This window comes from Plecotus auritus (genome assembly GCF_963455305.1).
Source record: "Plecotus auritus genome assembly, chromosome: X".
Taxonomy (NCBI): Eukaryota; Metazoa; Chordata; class Mammalia; order Chiroptera; family Vespertilionidae; genus Plecotus; species Plecotus auritus.
Window position 1 is genome coordinate 114,922,052 of NC_137784.1, and position 18,695 is coordinate 114,940,746.

Sequence of the window (18,695 nt, forward strand, 5' to 3'; positions counted from 1 at the left end):
GTGGTTTTTTCTTACTGAACTTGCTGGTTGCCTGTGTTCATGGCTTGGTTAACAACTGGTGTCACCTCTATACTTCCACCAGTACATTTTGTGTTATTATAATGAAAAGAAAACTTGGCTTTATCTGCAAAGTTTATTTCACAGAGCACACATTTATATGGAGGTATAACAGAGTGTTTCAATATGTAACATTCGTGCGGAAAAATATCAGAAATATTGTTAGGATGATTGTCTGCCTCCTATATAAAAGAATTAGCGTTTGAAAATAGTTTTAAAATCTAAGGCATCAAGCTCTAATCTGTAACAAAAGGTATAGTACTCTGAATAGCAAAGAACTAAGAAACAAGAAAGAATAATTACTTCCTTTTACTAATCCAAGACTGGTGACTAGAAAGAAACATGGGCCTGTTTCAAACTATTTGTGATTCGCCAGAAAACTCACTAGCATTAGGACAACTAAATTGCATTCAAGTTTTAGTCAATAGTTTTTTGTTGTTTCTTTTTTAATCCTCACCTGAGGATATTTTTTCCATTGCTTAAGAGAGGGAGGGAGAGATTGAGAAACATCGATGTGAGAGAGATACATTGACTGGTTGCCTCCTGCAGGTGCCCCGACCAGGGATGGGGTGCCAACCTGCAACCCAGGTACATGCCCTTGACCGGGAATCAAATCTGCGACCCTTCCTGATGCTCGGGCTGAAGTCCTAACCACTGAGCACCAGCCAGGGCAAGTTTTAGTCAATTCTTTTAATTAGGACTCAATGCATTTCAGCACATATACATCTGTGTGTGTGCATGCATGTGTGCCTATCTATCACACGGACTAAAGAATAACACTGTTCCTGTACTCACTTGCAGCCACTGGTTACAGAAAGGCAAGAAAATTTTGGTTCCATATCCCAAGCCTGGGTGTATACTGAAGGGCAGGACTGGAGGGTATAAACAGAAAAAGATTATATACACAGTAAACATTTAGAGGAATTAAATATACCCCACCAGACAACAGCCAAATACTGCTTTATGTACACAATAAAAACAATACATGTTTTTGTAGATAAACCTTAGTATGTACTCCAAAAGGAAATACTGCTAAGAGCACAAAATATCCTAATTGTTCCAAGATCACATCTTCTAGGACTCCTAGCATTTGGGGGCATCACTGCTTGTGCACTCAGCTGGCAAGGTTAAAAATAGACATATATAATAGTAACATATGCTTTACTCTATTTTGCAACCTTTGGTATTGGTATATTAGAAATAATCCAACATAGCTCATGTGAGCAATCTTGAGTCCTTCACATAACATATTATATTCTCTACAAGATCAAACAGGAGTTTTTAATTGTTAAACAGAACAAACATCATTTTAAGATTTCAAACATGTACTGAGAGAATATTATTCTTTCAGTAGAAATTCTTTTAGAAGTACAAGAGTTACTAGTTTATAAACACAGCCTCAATGCACACTCAAACGCGTGTTGGTAGGAAAATACAATGAGATACAATGGAGATTTTTACGGGAAAACAAAACAACTTTTTACTAAGAACCCTTCCTTGTGGAAGTCAAGATGACATGAGTGAGCGAGCATCTTCTGAGACTTGTTAAGATGACTTTTTGATGTTTTCCCATTTTTTAGATTGTTATTTTCTTTGCTTGGTTCAAGTCAGAGGTGGAGTAATTTTGGGAGATGGGCCTAGAATTTGAAACCCAGAGTGGAGGATAAATTCTCTTCTAGGCTGCACGAGGTTTACATGTCTGACCAGAGGGAAAAAGAAAAGAAGATTAGTAGAGAAGATGCTGGTCTCACAGCAACTGGGCCCTGGCCTTCCTTCCTTCAGGGTGGGTCCGGTACCCTCAGCAGCCCCCTTGGAGTTGCTGACACACATGTACTCTTATAAATGCTCTCAACATCCCCAACCCCCAAACAAGCCCATGCTACCTCTCAACTTCAAAGAGAGCTTCTCAAGGAAAGAAAAACAAAGGTCTTTTGGTTTTGGAGACACAGGTTGAGAGGCAAATTCCATAGACCTCACAAACACTCTGCCCTAAATGATAATCTTCGTGCTGTAAAGCAGCCAGTGTGAAAAGAACCTACTTTGTATTATCTGGCAGGAAATGCAGGACATTAAACTAGAATCAAGTCATTTAATTTACTCTAAAAACTAATTCAATGGAAGAGTCTTCGGCATCAATGTAACTTTTAGACCCACCACTGTCTTCTTCCTCACCTCCCAAGTTACATGGGGCCAAAGTGGCCCTGGAACAGCAGGAAGCAGGATTATTCAAGGTCAATGGTCTTGGAAACAAAATGAAGATGGGATAAAAAAAAGCCTTACCTGATCAAGCAGAATCAGATTTTTCTATTTTTGTCTGGGGATTTCGGTGGAATGTTGTGGAACCTTTCAGATGGTGTTTTTGGCTATCAGGAAGGTTAATAGAAATGAGTGGATCGATCTTTCGAGTGCTATCTAGTATCTGGTCACACACACATTCCTGTGACACTGAATGTAAACTTTCAGATGGTACCATGGTATTGCTGGTTTCGACTATCTTTTCAGTTTTTGTTACTTGGTTGGTCATTCTTTTGATGGACAGCCTGGAAAGAGATGTTTTGGTTAGAATCTTGATTATCCCCAAGCTAGAGCTTCATCCTGAAAGCAGCTTTATATTTTAACAAACTTTTAAGAAATGCCTTGGAAGTAAATGAACTTTCAGAATGATAAAATGGGAAGGCTGGAAGGGGCCCTGGATATCGCAGAACACACTGGTTTTCAAATTGTGTCCTACAAAGTCTTAGGTTCCATGGGCATGCTAATGGACTGGGAGCAGTTAAATGTGAAGGCTGCAGGAACCCTGTCCCTACTTCAAGCTGATCCATGACATGGCTAGTAAGGTGAAGTGAGGACTAACGTGGATTTTCTAGCTCCAGTGCTCTTTCCAAACCATCACTGTGTCTCTTAGCACAGTGTTTCCATGGGCCTTGTAGGTTAATGTCTTTCAAGTAATCGCCCAAAGATCCTTCTTTTCTAGACTCTGTTCGCACTCTTCTGACCTAATCTGTGACCCTCAGTTTCCCCATATGTAAAATGAGGTCATTAATATCAAACTCAGAAGTGCAATGATAATTAAAATAGGTTATGTAAAATAACTGGCATACAGCAGCCACTCAATCAATGACCCCTTCCTTGATTTTATGAGACAACATTAACCAGCGTGAACAAAAGGACAGTTTGGAGTCAGATGTATTTGGGTGTGAATTTGGGCTCTGCCCTGGAACAGTGGGATGTTGGGCAAATAAGACCCATAATCTCTCCATGCCTAAGTTTCCTGATTTGTAAAGATGGGAATGCTAACACTACCTAACAAGACTGCTGTGGATTAGTTTGTTTCTGTAAGACAAGTGCTTAAAATAGTGTTTGGTACAAGTTAAGAGCTCAGTCAATAATCTCATGCATCATTCTAAAAATGCCTATCATAATAACACCAAGTTTATTCTGAAAAGCTTGCCGAGTGACTAACCTGATACCCTTGGCCTGAGCCAAAGGGTCTTTCACTTTTTGTCTGACGTTTTTCATGTCACTTTTTAAAGATGCTCTTGTCTTTGTATAGACTTTGTCAGAATTGACTTCTAAAGACAGCAGCCTGGGGGTGCTCTTCACATTTCTAAAACTTTTCTTGAGTTTTCTAGATGAATTCATGCCATTTGTAAAGGCTAGAAAAAAAAGGGAATAAGATTAAAACCGGAGCTTCAAGAACAAGACAAGAAGAACAAAGGCTGTGATGTTGATGAGCTGGGGAAGGGACCATCTGTCTGATGGCAGGAAGAATCATGGGAGAGGCAGGCCCAGCAGCCACCAAACTACTCTACTTTTCTCAAACATGGTCCAGGCTGCTGCCCAGCACACTTGCCCGAACTTTCCTTAGAGCATAAAGGGGCCACCTTTAAGAAACTTGCCCTTTCTCCTTTGGCAGGAAACAATGCCAGGCCAGATAGGACTGAACCATGCTTCTTACCCCTCCTCCTGATTACCCACCTACCCAATTCTGCCTCCATCTCTTATTTCAGTCTCACTTCCAATGCCACCTCCTACCCTTTCCAGTGCCCTAAGGCAGACCCTATACTTACCTTGCTCCTATTGCTGTGTTCTCATTGCATTTTGCCAAACTTCTTTTAATGCAACCAGCTTGTGGTGGAATCATTATTTGCTCATATGTCTACCTCCTCTTTGGCTATCGTTCCTCAAGGCTAAGGGCCCTGCTCTTCATCTCTGTATCCCTGTACCTAGTAGAGGGCCTGACTTCTGGGATAAAGGGTGGACAAACAGTGTTTTTTTCAGATGCCAATTACTGTTGCCATAAAATGGTTCTTACTCATAAGGGAATCAATAATACATTTTAGAGGGCACTCATAATCATGACATGATTTTAATTTTTCTCAATGAATTAAAAAGTAGTATTCCACCTGTGGTCAATCATAGATGCCAGAGGAGGCCCTGAGCTATGAAATGTTAGTAAGCCTCATGTTCAGCTGAGAAAGAGCTGCCATCTACAGTCTTCTAGCACAACCTGTAAAATAACAACAGCCGCTGCAGCAGCAGTTAATATTTATTCAGAGTTTACTATGTGTCAGGCACTATTCTCTTAGCATTACACGGATTATCTCATTGTAATCTCATACCCACCCTAGAAGGACAATAGCTTCTTCTTTTTCAGACAGGAAAACTGAGCATACAGAGAGATTAAGTAACTTGCCCTTAGCCACACAGCTCAGAAGCAGAGGAGTACCTGAATGAACCTATGCAGTCTACCTCTTAAATAGTGACTAACAAAACTCAAAAGGTGCCCGGTGGTGTGGCTCAGTAGTTGAGTGACCAACCATGAACGAGGAGGTCATGTCCGGGTTGTGGGCTCGATCCCCAGCAGGGGGCGTGCAGGATGCAGCTGATTGATGTTTCTCTTTCATCAATGTTTCTCTCTCTCTCTTCCTTCCCCTCTCTCTCTCAAATCAATAAAAACATATAAAAAAACAACAACAACTGCCCAGCCATTGTGGCTTAGTGGTTGAGCATCAACCTATGAACCAGGAGGTCACAGTTTGATCCCTGGTCAGGGCACATGCCTGGGTTGTGAGCTCGATCCCCAGTGTGAGAGTGTGCAAGAAGCAGCCAATCAATGATTCTCTCTCATCATTGATGCTTCTATCTCTCTCTCCTTCTCCCTTCTGCTCTGAAATCAATAAAAATAACAACAACTCAAAAAGCAACCAAACCTGATGGATGCAAGTCATCAGAAGAATCTGCATCATCACTTTCGGGCTCATCCTCATCGTCTGCCTCATGCTCCTCGTATGTGTCACTGCTGGATGTTTGTGCATCCTATGATGAAAAAAGAAACTTATGGTTATATCTATATATTCAATCATCCTGACATAGTTACTTCAAATAAGACAGATTTCAAGGCTGGACTGATGGCTAATTTTCATCATTTCAAAGTAAAGATTTTATAAATCTAAACTCTTTGGTCCCAAGAATCTACAGGAAATAGGACAGATGGCCCTAGTTTTGTCTTTAAGTTAGGGGAGGACACTCAAGAATGAAAGACTTCCCTGAGTGGGAACCAACAGACAAGAGCTTTGGGTTAGCATGCGGACTCTTCCTGCTCCGAGTCTGAACTTTTGAGTTTTGTAAGCCAAGGTGGGGGCAACTGGTGAGTAGTTCAAAAAGTTCTTGGCTGCTGCTGGAGGTAAATTTCTCAGACCAATGGACTAAATGATCTTTGAGATAGTGACCCCCAGAACTTTTCAGAAATGATATTTCTATTCTAAATGTTCATAATTATACCAACTGGTCAACTGTAAACAGACAAAACATTACTTTTATAGCACAGAGGGTAAATAGCATAGAATCTGGAGCAAAAAGGCCTTGCATGCATGTGATCCATCAAAAGACAGGTCTCTGAGGTAGGCAAATACTTATGAGACAGATCCCCAAAGCAGTAACCATACATGAAGAAACTGGTAAATCTGAGTTCATTCAAATGAACTTCTGTTCATCACAGGATATTATGAGAGTGGGAAGCAAACTATACCATTGGGGCTGATATCTGCAATACATATATTCAAAGGCTCATAACCAAAGTCGGTAAAAACTCCTACAATCAAAAGGCAGGCAACCCAATAAAAACACGGGCAAAGGACTTGAAAAGGCACTTCTCGTCCTGGCTAATGTGGCTCAGATGGTTGGAGCATTGTCCCATACACCAAAGAGTCGCAAGTTGGATTCCTGATTGGGGCAGGTACAGGGAGCAGCGGATCAATGTTTATCTCTCACATCAATCTCTCTCTCTAGAAATATCAATTAAAAAGAAAGAAAAAGGCACTTCACAAAACCAAATATCCAAATGGTCAATAAGCATATGTAAATCCATTAGTCATAAAAAAATGATAAATTCAACAATGTAAAAATGAAGACAACATTAACAAAAGAAAGCCATAAAGTGGGAGAAGTTATCTGTAATACATATAACCAAGAAAGAAGTAGAATCTAGAACATTTACAGAACTATAAATTAGTAAGAAAAAGACAAATTAGCCCCAAAGATCTGGGCAAAAGACCTAAATAAGCATTTTCACACAAGAAAAAAAAACATGAAAGATAACTAAAGATCTAAGAAATATGCTAAACCTTTTTATTATCAAGGAAAATGCAATGTCATACTTTATTTCATTACCACCAAATTGACAAAACTTAAAAAGAATGTGCGCCCTACCAATGTGGCTCAGTGGTTGAACATCAACCTATGAACCAGGAGTTCATGGTTCAATTCCCGATCAGGGAACATGTCTGGGTTGTGGGCTCAATCCCCAGTAGGGAGCATGCAGGAGGCAGACGATCAATGATTCTTTCTCATCACTGATGTTTCTATCCCTCTCCATCTCCCTTCCTCTCTCATAAATCAATAAAAAACATTAAAAAAAAAGAATGTGAAGCAACAGGAATTTGTATATACTGCCAGTAGGAGCACAGAGACTACCTTTGAGGTGTCCGAATCTGTCTTTCTTGTCCGCTTCATAATTTCCTCAATTCTCTGTTTAAAGGAAAATAAAATTTCAAACATGAAAACAGATTAAATGCAAAAGAGTGGTGATTACTCCCATTTTCCAGAAGTGGATAATATCAGTGACTGCTCCAAAGCTACACACTTAACCGACACAAGGTGTTGGGTGGTAGCTGATTCCTTCCTTCAGTCCTGGTCTCAGTCGCCTTTGAGTGGTGATAACTGTACTTGTTTTGGTAACACAGAAATCCAAATGATTCTTCACTCCTAATTTTGCAGACTTTGAAATGCATTACTTAGACTAAGCACATACTACTGCAAACCAATTAGAACTTTTACTGGTAAACATAATTGTAGTCTGAACAGACCATGACTGAGGCCGATGTTAATGACAAGAATGTACCCCAATGATGTGACACTGTCAGAGCTTTTGTTACTAGAAAGAGAACACACATAGGAGAGCTAAGAATTCTTTTCCCAGTATACACTTCTTTCCCTGTAATTGAGGAGAGATGCAGCTCTCTGGCCTCCTCAAGGTGATGGATCTGACAGAGGCCTTGCAGCACCTCAGCCAGGACTGGAGCCCTTCCTTGCTCTCAGATGAGGCACATGAGTTACACAAAGTGAACTCCTACTATACAAAAAGCCTGCACCTTGGCCTCTCAGGTTAGAAGAAAACCTTATTTCCACCAACCCCTACCATGACCTGACTAATTCTGTTCAAAGGAGCTTTGCTCCCAGAGGTTTGCTGTAATGGCCACCACTGGTCAATGAGGGATAGGTACGGTCAATCAAAGGAGACCCTTCTAGGTAGGAGAGGTCAGATCCTTGGCTAAGGAAGAAAAGAGTAGAATGGGAAAACAACCATTGTCACTAATTAGTGATTTTCATATCATGTGCCCAACATTGTTTTACACAAAGAATCAAACCCCCAAAACACACACACACACACACACACAGAGAGAGAGAGAGAGAGAGAGAGAGAGAGAGAGATTACCTTTTTTCTTTCTAATCTTTCTTGTAAATTCTGCAACATAATTTTTTCCTGCTTCTTTTTGCGTTTGTCGGCTTCCTCCTTAGCTTTTATTTTGGCGTCCCCTTTCTAGGAAATTTATATAAAAATGTTTCATGTCAATATATCTGAATTACATCAGGCAACACTAGTTTAAAAAGTTAAATGTTATCCAGCTAAAATAAAGTCACCTTTTGATTGAGAGTACCTATAACATATACGGAATGGCCGTTTTTAAAGCATTAGCTAAAATGTACAAAACTAGGCTATTATCTTAAGGATTTAGAAGACATGTGTTACTCCCCTCCAGGACCTCAGGACTATCATTAATAGTGGTTCTCAAACCACTATAGTTTCAAAATATGTAACAGTGTAGCTATTAACATTAACATAGCAACAGGAATCATGTCTTACATTTCTCAAAAGCATCAAGAGGATTCTTAAAGCTACCTTCTCCAGGAATGCAAGTGCATATAATCATTTATGTGACATCTAACTGATTTTGATGAATGATACACTAAAAGTGGAATGTAAAATAGGTTATTGAAACTGAGCTGAGTTTGGGGAATTATTTACCTGGTAATTTGAATTTACATGGGTGAGACATTCTTATTGATAAATTTGATGACTTTAAACTTTTAGAGGTATTCGTAATTTTTATCTTATCTGTTGGGGGGATGTGGAGTGCAGTTGTGTGTGTCACCGCAGAACGCAGGATTGGGACTATTCACATAGGACGTTTAATCTGTGTGAGTGGTTTGGATTCCTGAAACCAAGCTGCAATATTGTTTATGTAGACAAACTAAAGGGCTGTTCATCTATAATTTGCTGTTTTCTGCTTTTGTTTCCTTTAGTAAACATTCTTGGATTTTGCCAAGGGTGGCTGAGAATGACTTACAGCGATGTGAAATGTTAGCTAGACTGTAATGTAAAAATGCAGCCAGAGAAGGTGGCCTCCTTGGAGAAGCAGGTTTTTGCTTTAGGTTTCAACAGAATTTTATAACCGGGTTCTCATCCCCTGATAAAGTGCAGACTCAGCAAACCTGTAATAACAGTCGCTGGTTTTCCTGATCTTGAAGTCCTTCCTTCTTTTTTATTTCCTTTTGTTGCTGTCCATGGTCAAATTTTGAGAACCTTTCTTGGCCTTCAAATGCTTTCTTTGTCACGTTTTTCTCTTTCCTGATAACACAAATATTTAAATAACTCTTAGTATTTATCTTGGTCTCTACCATACATGGCTTGCAGTAGGCACAATTTACATTTATACCAGATTCACTACATTTTATGTGTTGTTACTCCATAAGATATGCAGAATTTCACCCTTTTAAAATGGAGAAAACTAGCCCTGACCGGTTTGGCTCAGTGAATAGAGCGTCAGCCTGCGGACTGAAGAGTCCCAGGTTCGATTCCAGTCAAGGGCATGTATCTTGGTTGCGGGCACATCCCCAGTAGGGGGTGTGCAAAAGGCAGCTGATCGATGTTTCTAACTCTCTATCCCTCTCCCTTCCTCTTTGTAAAAAATCAATAAAATATATTTTTAAAAAAATAAAATAAAATGGAGAAAACTAGCCCTTGGGAATAAGAACTATCAAGTGACGGGCTACTTTGCATCTTAAAATATGGGGGGAGGGGGGAAGAAGGGAGAATATCACTTCTTATACATGGGACTCTCCACTTATACATGCTCATACCCAGTATCACATGGGAATGTGATTGGGATAATTTAGAGGAGGGTCTGGTGGTGCCCAGAGGAAGAAAACCCAATCAACAAAGACCAGTACTGAGTGCTTTTAAAATGCTAAATCAGCCTTGGAAAGTTTGGCTAAGTTGGTTGGGCATCATCCTGTGCACTAAAAGGTTTGAATTCCAAATCAGGACATAAGCCCAGATTTCAGGCTCAATCCCCAGTAGGGCATGTGCAAGAGGCAGCCAATCAATGTTTTACTCTCATATCAGTGTTTCTCTCTCTCTAAAAAAAAAATCAATTAAAAGTCTTTTAAAAGCCCTGGCCAGTTTTGCTCAGTGGATAGAGCATCGGTCTGTGGACTGAAGGGTCCCGGGTTCAATTCCAGTCAAGAGCATGTACCTCGGTTGCAGGCTCGATCCCCAGCCCTGGTTGGGGCACATGCGGGAGGCAACCAATTGGTGTATCACTCTCATATCAAAGTTTATCTCTGTCTCTTCCCCTCCCTTCCACTCTCTCTAAAAATCAATGTAAAAGCTATCCTCTGGTAAAGATTAACAAAAAAAAATTTTTTTAAAAAAACTAAATTGGGCCCTAGCTGGTTTGGCTCAGTGGATAGAGCATCGGCCTGTGGACTGAAGGGTCCCGGGTTCGATTCCGGTCAAGGCACATGCCTGGGTTGCTGGCTCGATCCCCAGTGGGGGGCGTGCAAGAGGCAGCCGATCGATGATTCTCTCTCATTACTGATGTTTCTATCTCTCTCGCCCTTTCCCTTCCTCTCTGAAATCAATATATATAAAACACAACTAAATTGCCCCGGCCAATGTGTCTCAGTGGTTGAGCATTGACCTATGAACCAGGAGGTCATGGTTCGATTCCCAGTCAGGGCATATGCCCAGGTTGCAGGCTTGATCCCTAGTAGAGTGTGTGCAGGAGGCAGCCAATGAGTGATTCTCTCATCATTGATGTTTCTATCTCTCTCCCTTTCTCTCTGAAATCAATAAAAAAAATTTAAAAAGCTAAATCAGCTTTGTTTACATGAGGGGATGAGTAATACTCTTCAAATTATAGTTTTTTGCTATTCACAATATCCTCTTCTCCTTTCTCCCAAAGCCATGTACAATATATGGAAAGTATGTGATTGTATTTAAAAACACTTAATACATAAAACCAGTCAGGCAGTGACATTTCAGGGCCCCAACTGGAATGTCCTTAAGATGGAGGATCAAGAAACCTTTCGATCAAATTAGAATGCATACAACTGTACATGAGATCTACTGACCACAAGAAATCCTTCTAGCAATGACTAATGAAATGCAGGTGTCCCAAAAGTCACTGGAAAGCACCCTTAGTAAAACACAAAAAAGTATACTTTCTAAGGTTTACAAATTCTACAGTTGCAAGACCTTTGAAAAAGATAGGGGCTGACATCAGTGAATGCTAACAGAAACTGCTGAGATCTAGGATCCTCACATGAGTTTTAGTCTCTCTTTTTTTAAAAAAACGTATTTTATTGATTTTAGAGAGGAAGGGACAGGGAGTGGAAGATAGAAACACCTATGATGAGAGAGAATCCTTGATCGGCTGCCTCCTGCACGTCCCACACTAGGGATTGAACCCGAAACCTGGGCATGTGCCCTGACGAGGAATTGAACTGTGACCTCCAGGTTCATAGGTCGCTGCTCTACCACTGAGCCACGCTGGCCGGATGAGGTTTGGCCTCTTTATGCATCTCTATAGCACACCTTCAAGATTCATGATGCATGAAGGCGAAAGAGGCCTATACCATTCATCTACACACCAGTGTCCTCTCTCTGCTTGACATGCTTCCCGCACTCATTTCTGATTCATGTTGAAGAAAAAGTCAATCACTCTTTGAGAATTTATAATACATTTAATTTGATAAGTTTTGACTTTCAAACTTTAGGCCCAGGCAAGATTTATAGCATAGAAAGGATGATATTGTACTTACCTTTGCTCCATTTCTTTTTGTAGTTTTTCTTCTTTTTCTTTGTGTTCACGAGCAAGGCGTCGTTTCGTTGCCAAAATTTTTGTTGCCTCCTCAGCATTCATAATCCCTTGTGTGCTTTTATTACCAGACTCTACTTTAAATTAATATGTGAAACAGTTAGTTTAGGGAACTTACTGCCTCTCATTCCAATACAGAGATGCAAGACAACCAATAGTATAAAAAATGAACAATATGTATATGGTCTAAAATGTATAAAAAGCAATCTATAAGTGACTGTAGAACAGATTTTGTTCAAAATCCCAACTCCCCCAATAACAGAAGTAGCCTTTTGTTTCTTTTTAACAGCTACTTGTTCCAAAATGAAATAATAAGCTGCTCCCTCCTACTTTGGTTTAGCTGTTTTAAGATAACTTACTAAATTGATCCTATGGGAAAAAAGATTTATACTTAATACAGACGTAAACAAGCTTATATTCAATCTAAATGAAGTGTACAATTATTAAATACTTGACTAAACAAAAATATATCCAGCATACATTTTAAAATTTGTTCATCATTTTTACTAAATAATTACTGTGTAGCTAACCATTGATACTAGTGTATTACGATAGTTGGTTGATCATAAACTGGCTAACTGTAGATAACCAAAGAAACCAAGACTATCAGTAACATAAGGTGACTGCATGAAGGCTTATGATAATATTTTAGTCCATGTGACTAATTTCTTTATTTTAAATAAACAACATATGAAAATGAGGGTCATAAGACATCTAGAACAAATAATTTATAATAAAAAGATTATTCCTGATATAAATAATTCACTGTGGAATTCCTTCATAAAGCAAAATTCCCCAGTATATTTAAAAGTAAGCAATATCTTTGAATATTAAGAACACATGTGACAGGTAAAAATACCAATTTGGTACTTTCGGGAACCCAACTACATGCTAGACACCTTATAGCCTATGCACAGTAACTGACCTACAGCTTCTCATAGAAACCCATTCAGCCATTCATAGAACCATCCACTACCAGAGCTGGAAGACACTACAGGGATTACCTCCTAGACCCATGGTCGGCAAACTGCGGCTCGCGAGCCACATGCGGCTCTGTGGCCCCTTGAGTGTGGCTCTTCCACAAAATACCACGGCCTGGGCGAGTCTATTTTGAAGAAGTGGCGTTAGAAGAAGTTTAAGTTTAAAAAATTTGGCTCTCAAAAGAAATTTCAATCGTTGTACTGTTGATATTTGGCTCTGTTGACTAATGAGTTTGCCGACCACAATATTCTCATCCAAGAAGTACTTTTAACACCAGTTCTAAAAATGGATTTTCCAAAACAATTAAAGGGTGGGTAAAGTAGCTCTCACAAGGAAAAGTAAGCAGAGTGCCAGTGATTGGCAAAATTCTCTTTATCTAAAAGAAAGCTCGCTCCTTAAAGTTCTCTGAATTGGAAAATAAAATAGAGCTGACCATTCCCATACTTTATTGCCAAAATATAAACTCAGTGAAGGAACTTACCATCATAGGTCATATGCTTTTGGTTCACAGCCTCAGAGCTTTTAGTGGTTTTTTTAGAAGCCGTTTTTTTTTTCCTTCTGATAGTACCTAATACATTTTGTGTATGTAGGGTATGTTGAGCAGGAATTATTTTACAGCAAACAGAAGATTGTGCTGATTGTTTTGACACAACTGGTGAAACTGATGGTGGGCAATTCTTTTGTATTTGCCTACTGAGGAAAAGCAATAGTTAATGGGGGAAGTCTGATATGATTTTGTAATTAACATGTACTATTTAATTATTAGTGTACTATTTCATAAAATATGAGATCATGATATTTTATAATAGATGAAGGTAAGCCCTTTGTCTATTAAAGGTTTTTCTAAATATTTACATTACCATGTATACTACATTATTTCAATTATGAAACACTGATGTAAAATTTATTCTGGTAAAACACATATCAGGAACAGTTGCAAATAGCTACTTACTTAGCACTTATGGGAGAGGGTGAATCCCATACGTTTGTAGAAGATGGCCATTTAGACAATGGTGAATGTGTCAATGTGCGCTTCTTGTTTACAAGGGTTGATTTCTGAACAGATCAATACAATCAGATAAGAAATTATTAGCAATAACTTTCTTCAGCTGGTTTTTCTTTTTAAGAGAAAAATATTCTGAATAATACACAATGATAGCTCCATAAATGCCTAATTTTCCTTACATGCATAAGAATTAGCTATAGAGATAAGTTCTTCCAGAAAAACAATATTACACAATTCTAGAAAGCCATAGAAATAATTAATTTAAAAGAAATATTTTACTTCAAAACCCAATTCTATTTTTAAATCCTAATTAATTTTAAATCATTAAACAAATTTACCTTATTTTACTAATTTTATTGCTGAATGTTATAAATAAGTGTTTTTATTGGGAAACCTGACCTATCAAATCATCTATGCAATTAAAAAAAGATTTTTAATAGATTAGTCAGTAAAGGTACTTGACAAACCTGTGGAGTGTCTCTCACGTTCACCTCAGGGCATGACTTGGACTCGGGGGATACACAGGCCTTAGGGGGCACTTCCATGTTCTCTTCAAGGACTGCTTCTAAGCTTTCCTCAGGAATCATTTCCATGTTCATCTTGTGGAACACTTCCATGCGAGCCTCGGAAGTTGTTTCCATGCTCACCTCTGGGTATGAGTCCAAGCTCACTTCAGAGGACGAGTCCATGCTCACCTCAGGAGATGGATCCACACTCATGAGGGACATGTCCTCACTTCCCTCAGGTGATGTTTCCAAGCTCTCAAGAAGTGGTTCCACACTCATCTCGGGGAATGCGCCCACGCTCACTGCAGGGGCTGCTTCCATGCTCACCTTGAATGGCGCTTCCACACTCACCTCAGGGTGTACTTCCATACTTGCCTCAGGAGCCGCTTCCACACTCACCTCCAGGGCTGCTTCCATACTCCCCTTGGGGGCTGCTTCCACACTCACCTCAGGGGGTGCTTCCAGGCTCACCTTGAGGGGTGTTTCCACTTTCTCCTGGAGAGGTACTGCCACTGTTGACTTGCAAAGTACCATGGTATTCTTCAGTTCATCATTGTTATGGCTAAGCAAGGGCATGTTTGTAGACCGTACTACAGGGCTGTAGATGCCTATGGGTGAATGAGGAGAGAAAATGAAATTCCAGTTAGAAATCTGACAAGACAGAAATGTACCAGGAAACAGTATAAGAACAGGAAAAGAGAAGAGAGAGACTGTGTTTATTAGGAAATGACAAGGATTGCACATAACACAGAAGTGTTTAGTGAAATGAATCACAGGACAGAAGCATGGCAAAATTGGTGCACTTCATAAGCACCACCACCAATAGAATCACTGTGAAAGCAATAATCCATTACAGATAAATATAAGATGCTTCGTCAAAGTTGATGTTTGCAATAGCCATTTCCGTTTTAATCACACTATAGTTCAGAATGATTTTCATAGAAAATTATAAGATTTTCAACACTTTTTGAAAGTAATCTAAACAATTACACCAGGGCCAGAGAACTCACTGTTACAGATGATTATGTAAGACATACATGATTGTTTTAGAATAGAATGAAAAAAAGAGCACTTTTTTTCTGTCCCATACTAAAAAATTGTACATTTGCAACAATTTGTAAACCTTAGAGTATCATGCTAAGCAAAATAAGTCAGACAGAAAAGAACAAGAACCATATGCTTTCACTTATATGTGGGATATAAAACAAAATCCCACAAATGAACAAACATGCAAACGAAAAAACTCATTGACTCGGACAATAGTATGGTGGTTACCACAGGGGAAGGGAAGTTAAAGAGGGCAAAGAGGGTCAAATATATGGTGACCAAAGGAGACCAAACTTTGGGTGGTCAGCACACAATGCAATGTACAGATGATGTTTTATAGAATTGTATTATTTGAAACTTATTAACCAATGTCACCCCAATTAGTTTAATTTTTAAAAACTGTAATAAGATGTTAATCAGAATGGGCTGGACCTCTAAGGTCTCTTCCAGTTTTCTTCCCCTCCCCCCCCCCCCCCCGGCTTTTGTTTATCTTTTTTTTTTCTCTTCCAGTTTTAACAATCTAAATATTTGCCTAATAAATGGACAAAAATGATAATACTTGTTACCAATTTTGGGAATGGGGCCACTTCATAAACTGCTGGTGGGAGTATGGATTTGCATATGTTCCATGGAGGGCATTTTGGCAATAATATATCAAAAGCCATTTTTAAAAGTACACATTCTTTGTTCCAGCAAGTTCACTTCTAAGTTTATCCTTAGGAAAAAAATCAAGTAAATGAAAATGCATTTACAAGGTTATTTATAATAGCATTTGTTATAATGCTGAAACTACTGAAAATAGTACTAAGATAGTCATTAACAGTAATAATATGCTATTTTGGGACATAAAAACAATATATATGGAGAAACCAAGATGGCGGCATAGGTAAACACCTAAACTGCTGCCTCGCACAACAATTTCAAAACTACAACTAAAAGACAGAACAGACACCATCCAGAACCACAGGAAAGCTGGCTGAGTGAAAATTCTACAACTAGAAGGAAGGAGAAAAGCTCACAGAGAATTGGAGGTATGGCAAAGGGTCTTTATGCGCACAGAGAGGAAGGGCGGCTGAGTGCCTGGCTGACTTTCTCTGGCAGAAGGGGGAAGGAAGCCTCCGACCCGCACTGAATCCCAGTTAGGTCTGAAGGCGCGCGCGGGCCAGTGCGCACAAAGGCTGTGGAAGTTGCCACAGGCTTTCCCTAGTGGAAGGGAGTCAGAGGATTCTGCTGCACTGAGCCCCAGTTCTGACTGCAGTGAACCCCAGTTCCAGGCGAGCCCCTGGGGACCCACGCTCTTGTGGGGGGAGTCTGGACTCTCGGGCGGAGACTCGGGAGCCGGGGAAGGCAGAGGACTGAAAGCGCGCGTGCGCGTGCCAGTGCGCACAAAGGCTGCGGAGGTTGCCACAGGCTTTCCCTAGTGGAAGGGAGTCGGAGGATTCTGACGGCACTGAGCCCCAGTTCTGACTGCAGTGAACCCCAGTTCCAGGCGAGCCCCTGGGGACCCACGCTCTTCTGGGGGGAGTCTGGACTCTCGGGCGGAGACTCGGGAGCCGGGGAAGGCAGAGGACTGAAAGCGCGCGTGCGCGTGCCAGTGCGCACAAAGGCTGCGGAGGTTGCCACAGGCTTTCCCTAGTGAAAGGGAGTCAGAGGCTCCTGACGGCACTGAGCCCCAGTTCTGACTGCAGTGAACCCCAGTTCCAGGCGAGCCCCTGGGGACCCACGCTCTTGTGGGGGGAGTCTGGACTCTCAGGCGGAGACTCGAGCTGGGGAAGGCGGAGGACTGAAAGCGCACATGAGCGCAAGGGCAAGGCTGACAGGAAGCCAAGACTGAGACTCCACCACATCCAAGCTGAGCACAGAGGCTATTGCAATTTGGCAAGTCTAATCCTATAAGGCTGTCTCCAGCACCGAACTTCTCCCAGCATAGACACAGCTGATCCTTACAGCCAACTGGCCCGGAGGTCAATTCTTCCCAGTGATACCAACAACAATAAAGACTTAATTACAACAAGGCTGTACACACAGTCCACAAAGGGGTGCACCAAGAGTGTCCACCTCAGGTTAACTGGGGAAGCAGACCCACTGGGCCATATTGGAAACCTAGCACAAATATCTACCTTACCAACTCAGGGAATCAGTGAAAATGCGGGGTCAAAAAATCAGATCACAAACGAAAGAAATGGAGGAAGACAAATGACTGGATATAGAATTCAAAACCACGGTGATAAGACTTTTTAAGAATATCCTAGAAAAGGCCGATAAATATAACAAGACCCTCGAAGATATGAAAAAGGACCAACTAGAAATTAAACATACACTGACTGAAATAAAAAATATTATACAGAGACCCAGAAACAGAATAGAGGAACACAAGAATCAAGTCAAAGAATTGAAATACAAAGAAGCAAAAAACACTCAACCGAAAAAGCAAAAAGCAAAAAAAAAAATCCAAAAAGTTGAAGATAGTGTAAGAAGACTCTGGGACAACTTCAAGCGTACCAACATCAGAATTATGGGGGTGCCAGAAGAAGAGAGAGAGCAAGATACTGAAAACCTATTTGAAGAAATAATGACCGAAAACTTCCCCCACCTGGTGAAAGAAATAGACTTACAAGTCCAGGAAGCGCACAGAACCCCAAACAAAAGGAATCCAAAGAGGACCACACCAAGACACATCATAATTAAAATGCCAAGAGCAAAAGACAAAGAGAGAATATTAAAAGCAGCAAGAGAAAAACAGTTAATTACCTACAAGGGAGCACCCATACGACTGTCAGCTGATTTCTCAACAGAAATTATGCAGGCCAGACGGGAGTGGCAAGAAATTTTCAATGTGATGAATAGCAAGAACCTACAACCAAGATTACTCTACCCAGCAAAGCTATCATTCAGAATTGAAGGGCAGATAAAGAGCTTCACAGATAAGAAAAAGCTGAAGGAGTTCATCACCACCAAACCAGTATTATATGAAATGCTGAAAGGTATTCTTAAAGAAGAGGAAGAAGAAAAAAGTAAAGAGAAAAATTATGAACAACAAATACATATCTATCAACAAGTGAACCCCAAAATCAAGTGAATTAAAAACCTGAGGAACAGAATAATCTGGTGAATATAATAGAATCAGGGGCATAGAAAGGGAGTGGACTGATAATTCTCAGGGGGAAAGGGGTATGGGGGGTTCATGAAGAGAATGGACAAAAATCATACACCTATGGATGAGGACAGTGGGGGGGAGGTAAGGGCAGAAGGTGGGGTGGGAAATGGGTGGAGGGGAGCTATGGGGGGAAAAAGGAGATATAATTGTAATAATCTGAATAAAGATTTATTTAAAAAAAAAAAAAACAATATATATTGAGTTTAAACAAAAACAAG

General features: G+C 40.2%; 1 protein-coding gene across 6 annotated transcripts in view; it reads right to left on the reverse strand.

The window, feature by feature from the left end:
• Positions 1 to 736: 736 nt before the first annotated feature.
• Positions 737 to 18,695, reverse strand: part of MAP7D3 (MAP7 domain containing 3) — a 45,047-nt gene continuing 27,088 nt past the window's right edge. For 2 of the 6 annotated variants that reach the window (XM_080652756.1, XM_080652753.1), the window contains 11 exons: positions 14,235 to 14,881; positions 13,714 to 13,817; positions 13,243 to 13,454; positions 11,725 to 11,857; positions 9,112 to 9,247; positions 8,054 to 8,158; positions 7,033 to 7,086; positions 5,271 to 5,376; positions 3,521 to 3,713; positions 2,338 to 2,597; positions 737 to 1,756 (listed from right to left, as the gene is read on the reverse strand). In XM_080652756.1, the coding sequence (XP_080508882.1) occupies positions 2,342 to 2,597; positions 3,521 to 3,713; positions 5,271 to 5,376; positions 7,033 to 7,086; positions 8,054 to 8,158; positions 9,112 to 9,247; positions 11,725 to 11,857; positions 13,243 to 13,454; positions 13,714 to 13,817; positions 14,235 to 14,881 (1,946 nt within the window). In that variant the 3' untranslated portion in view covers positions 737 to 1,756; positions 2,338 to 2,341. The remainder of the gene's footprint in view (positions 1,757 to 2,337; positions 2,598 to 3,520; positions 3,714 to 5,270; positions 5,377 to 7,032; positions 7,087 to 8,053; positions 8,159 to 9,111; positions 9,248 to 11,724; positions 11,858 to 13,242; positions 13,455 to 13,713; positions 13,818 to 14,234; positions 14,882 to 18,695) is intronic. The other 4 variants (XM_080652757.1, XM_080652754.1, XM_080652758.1 and 1 more) reach the window with 3 other exon arrangements.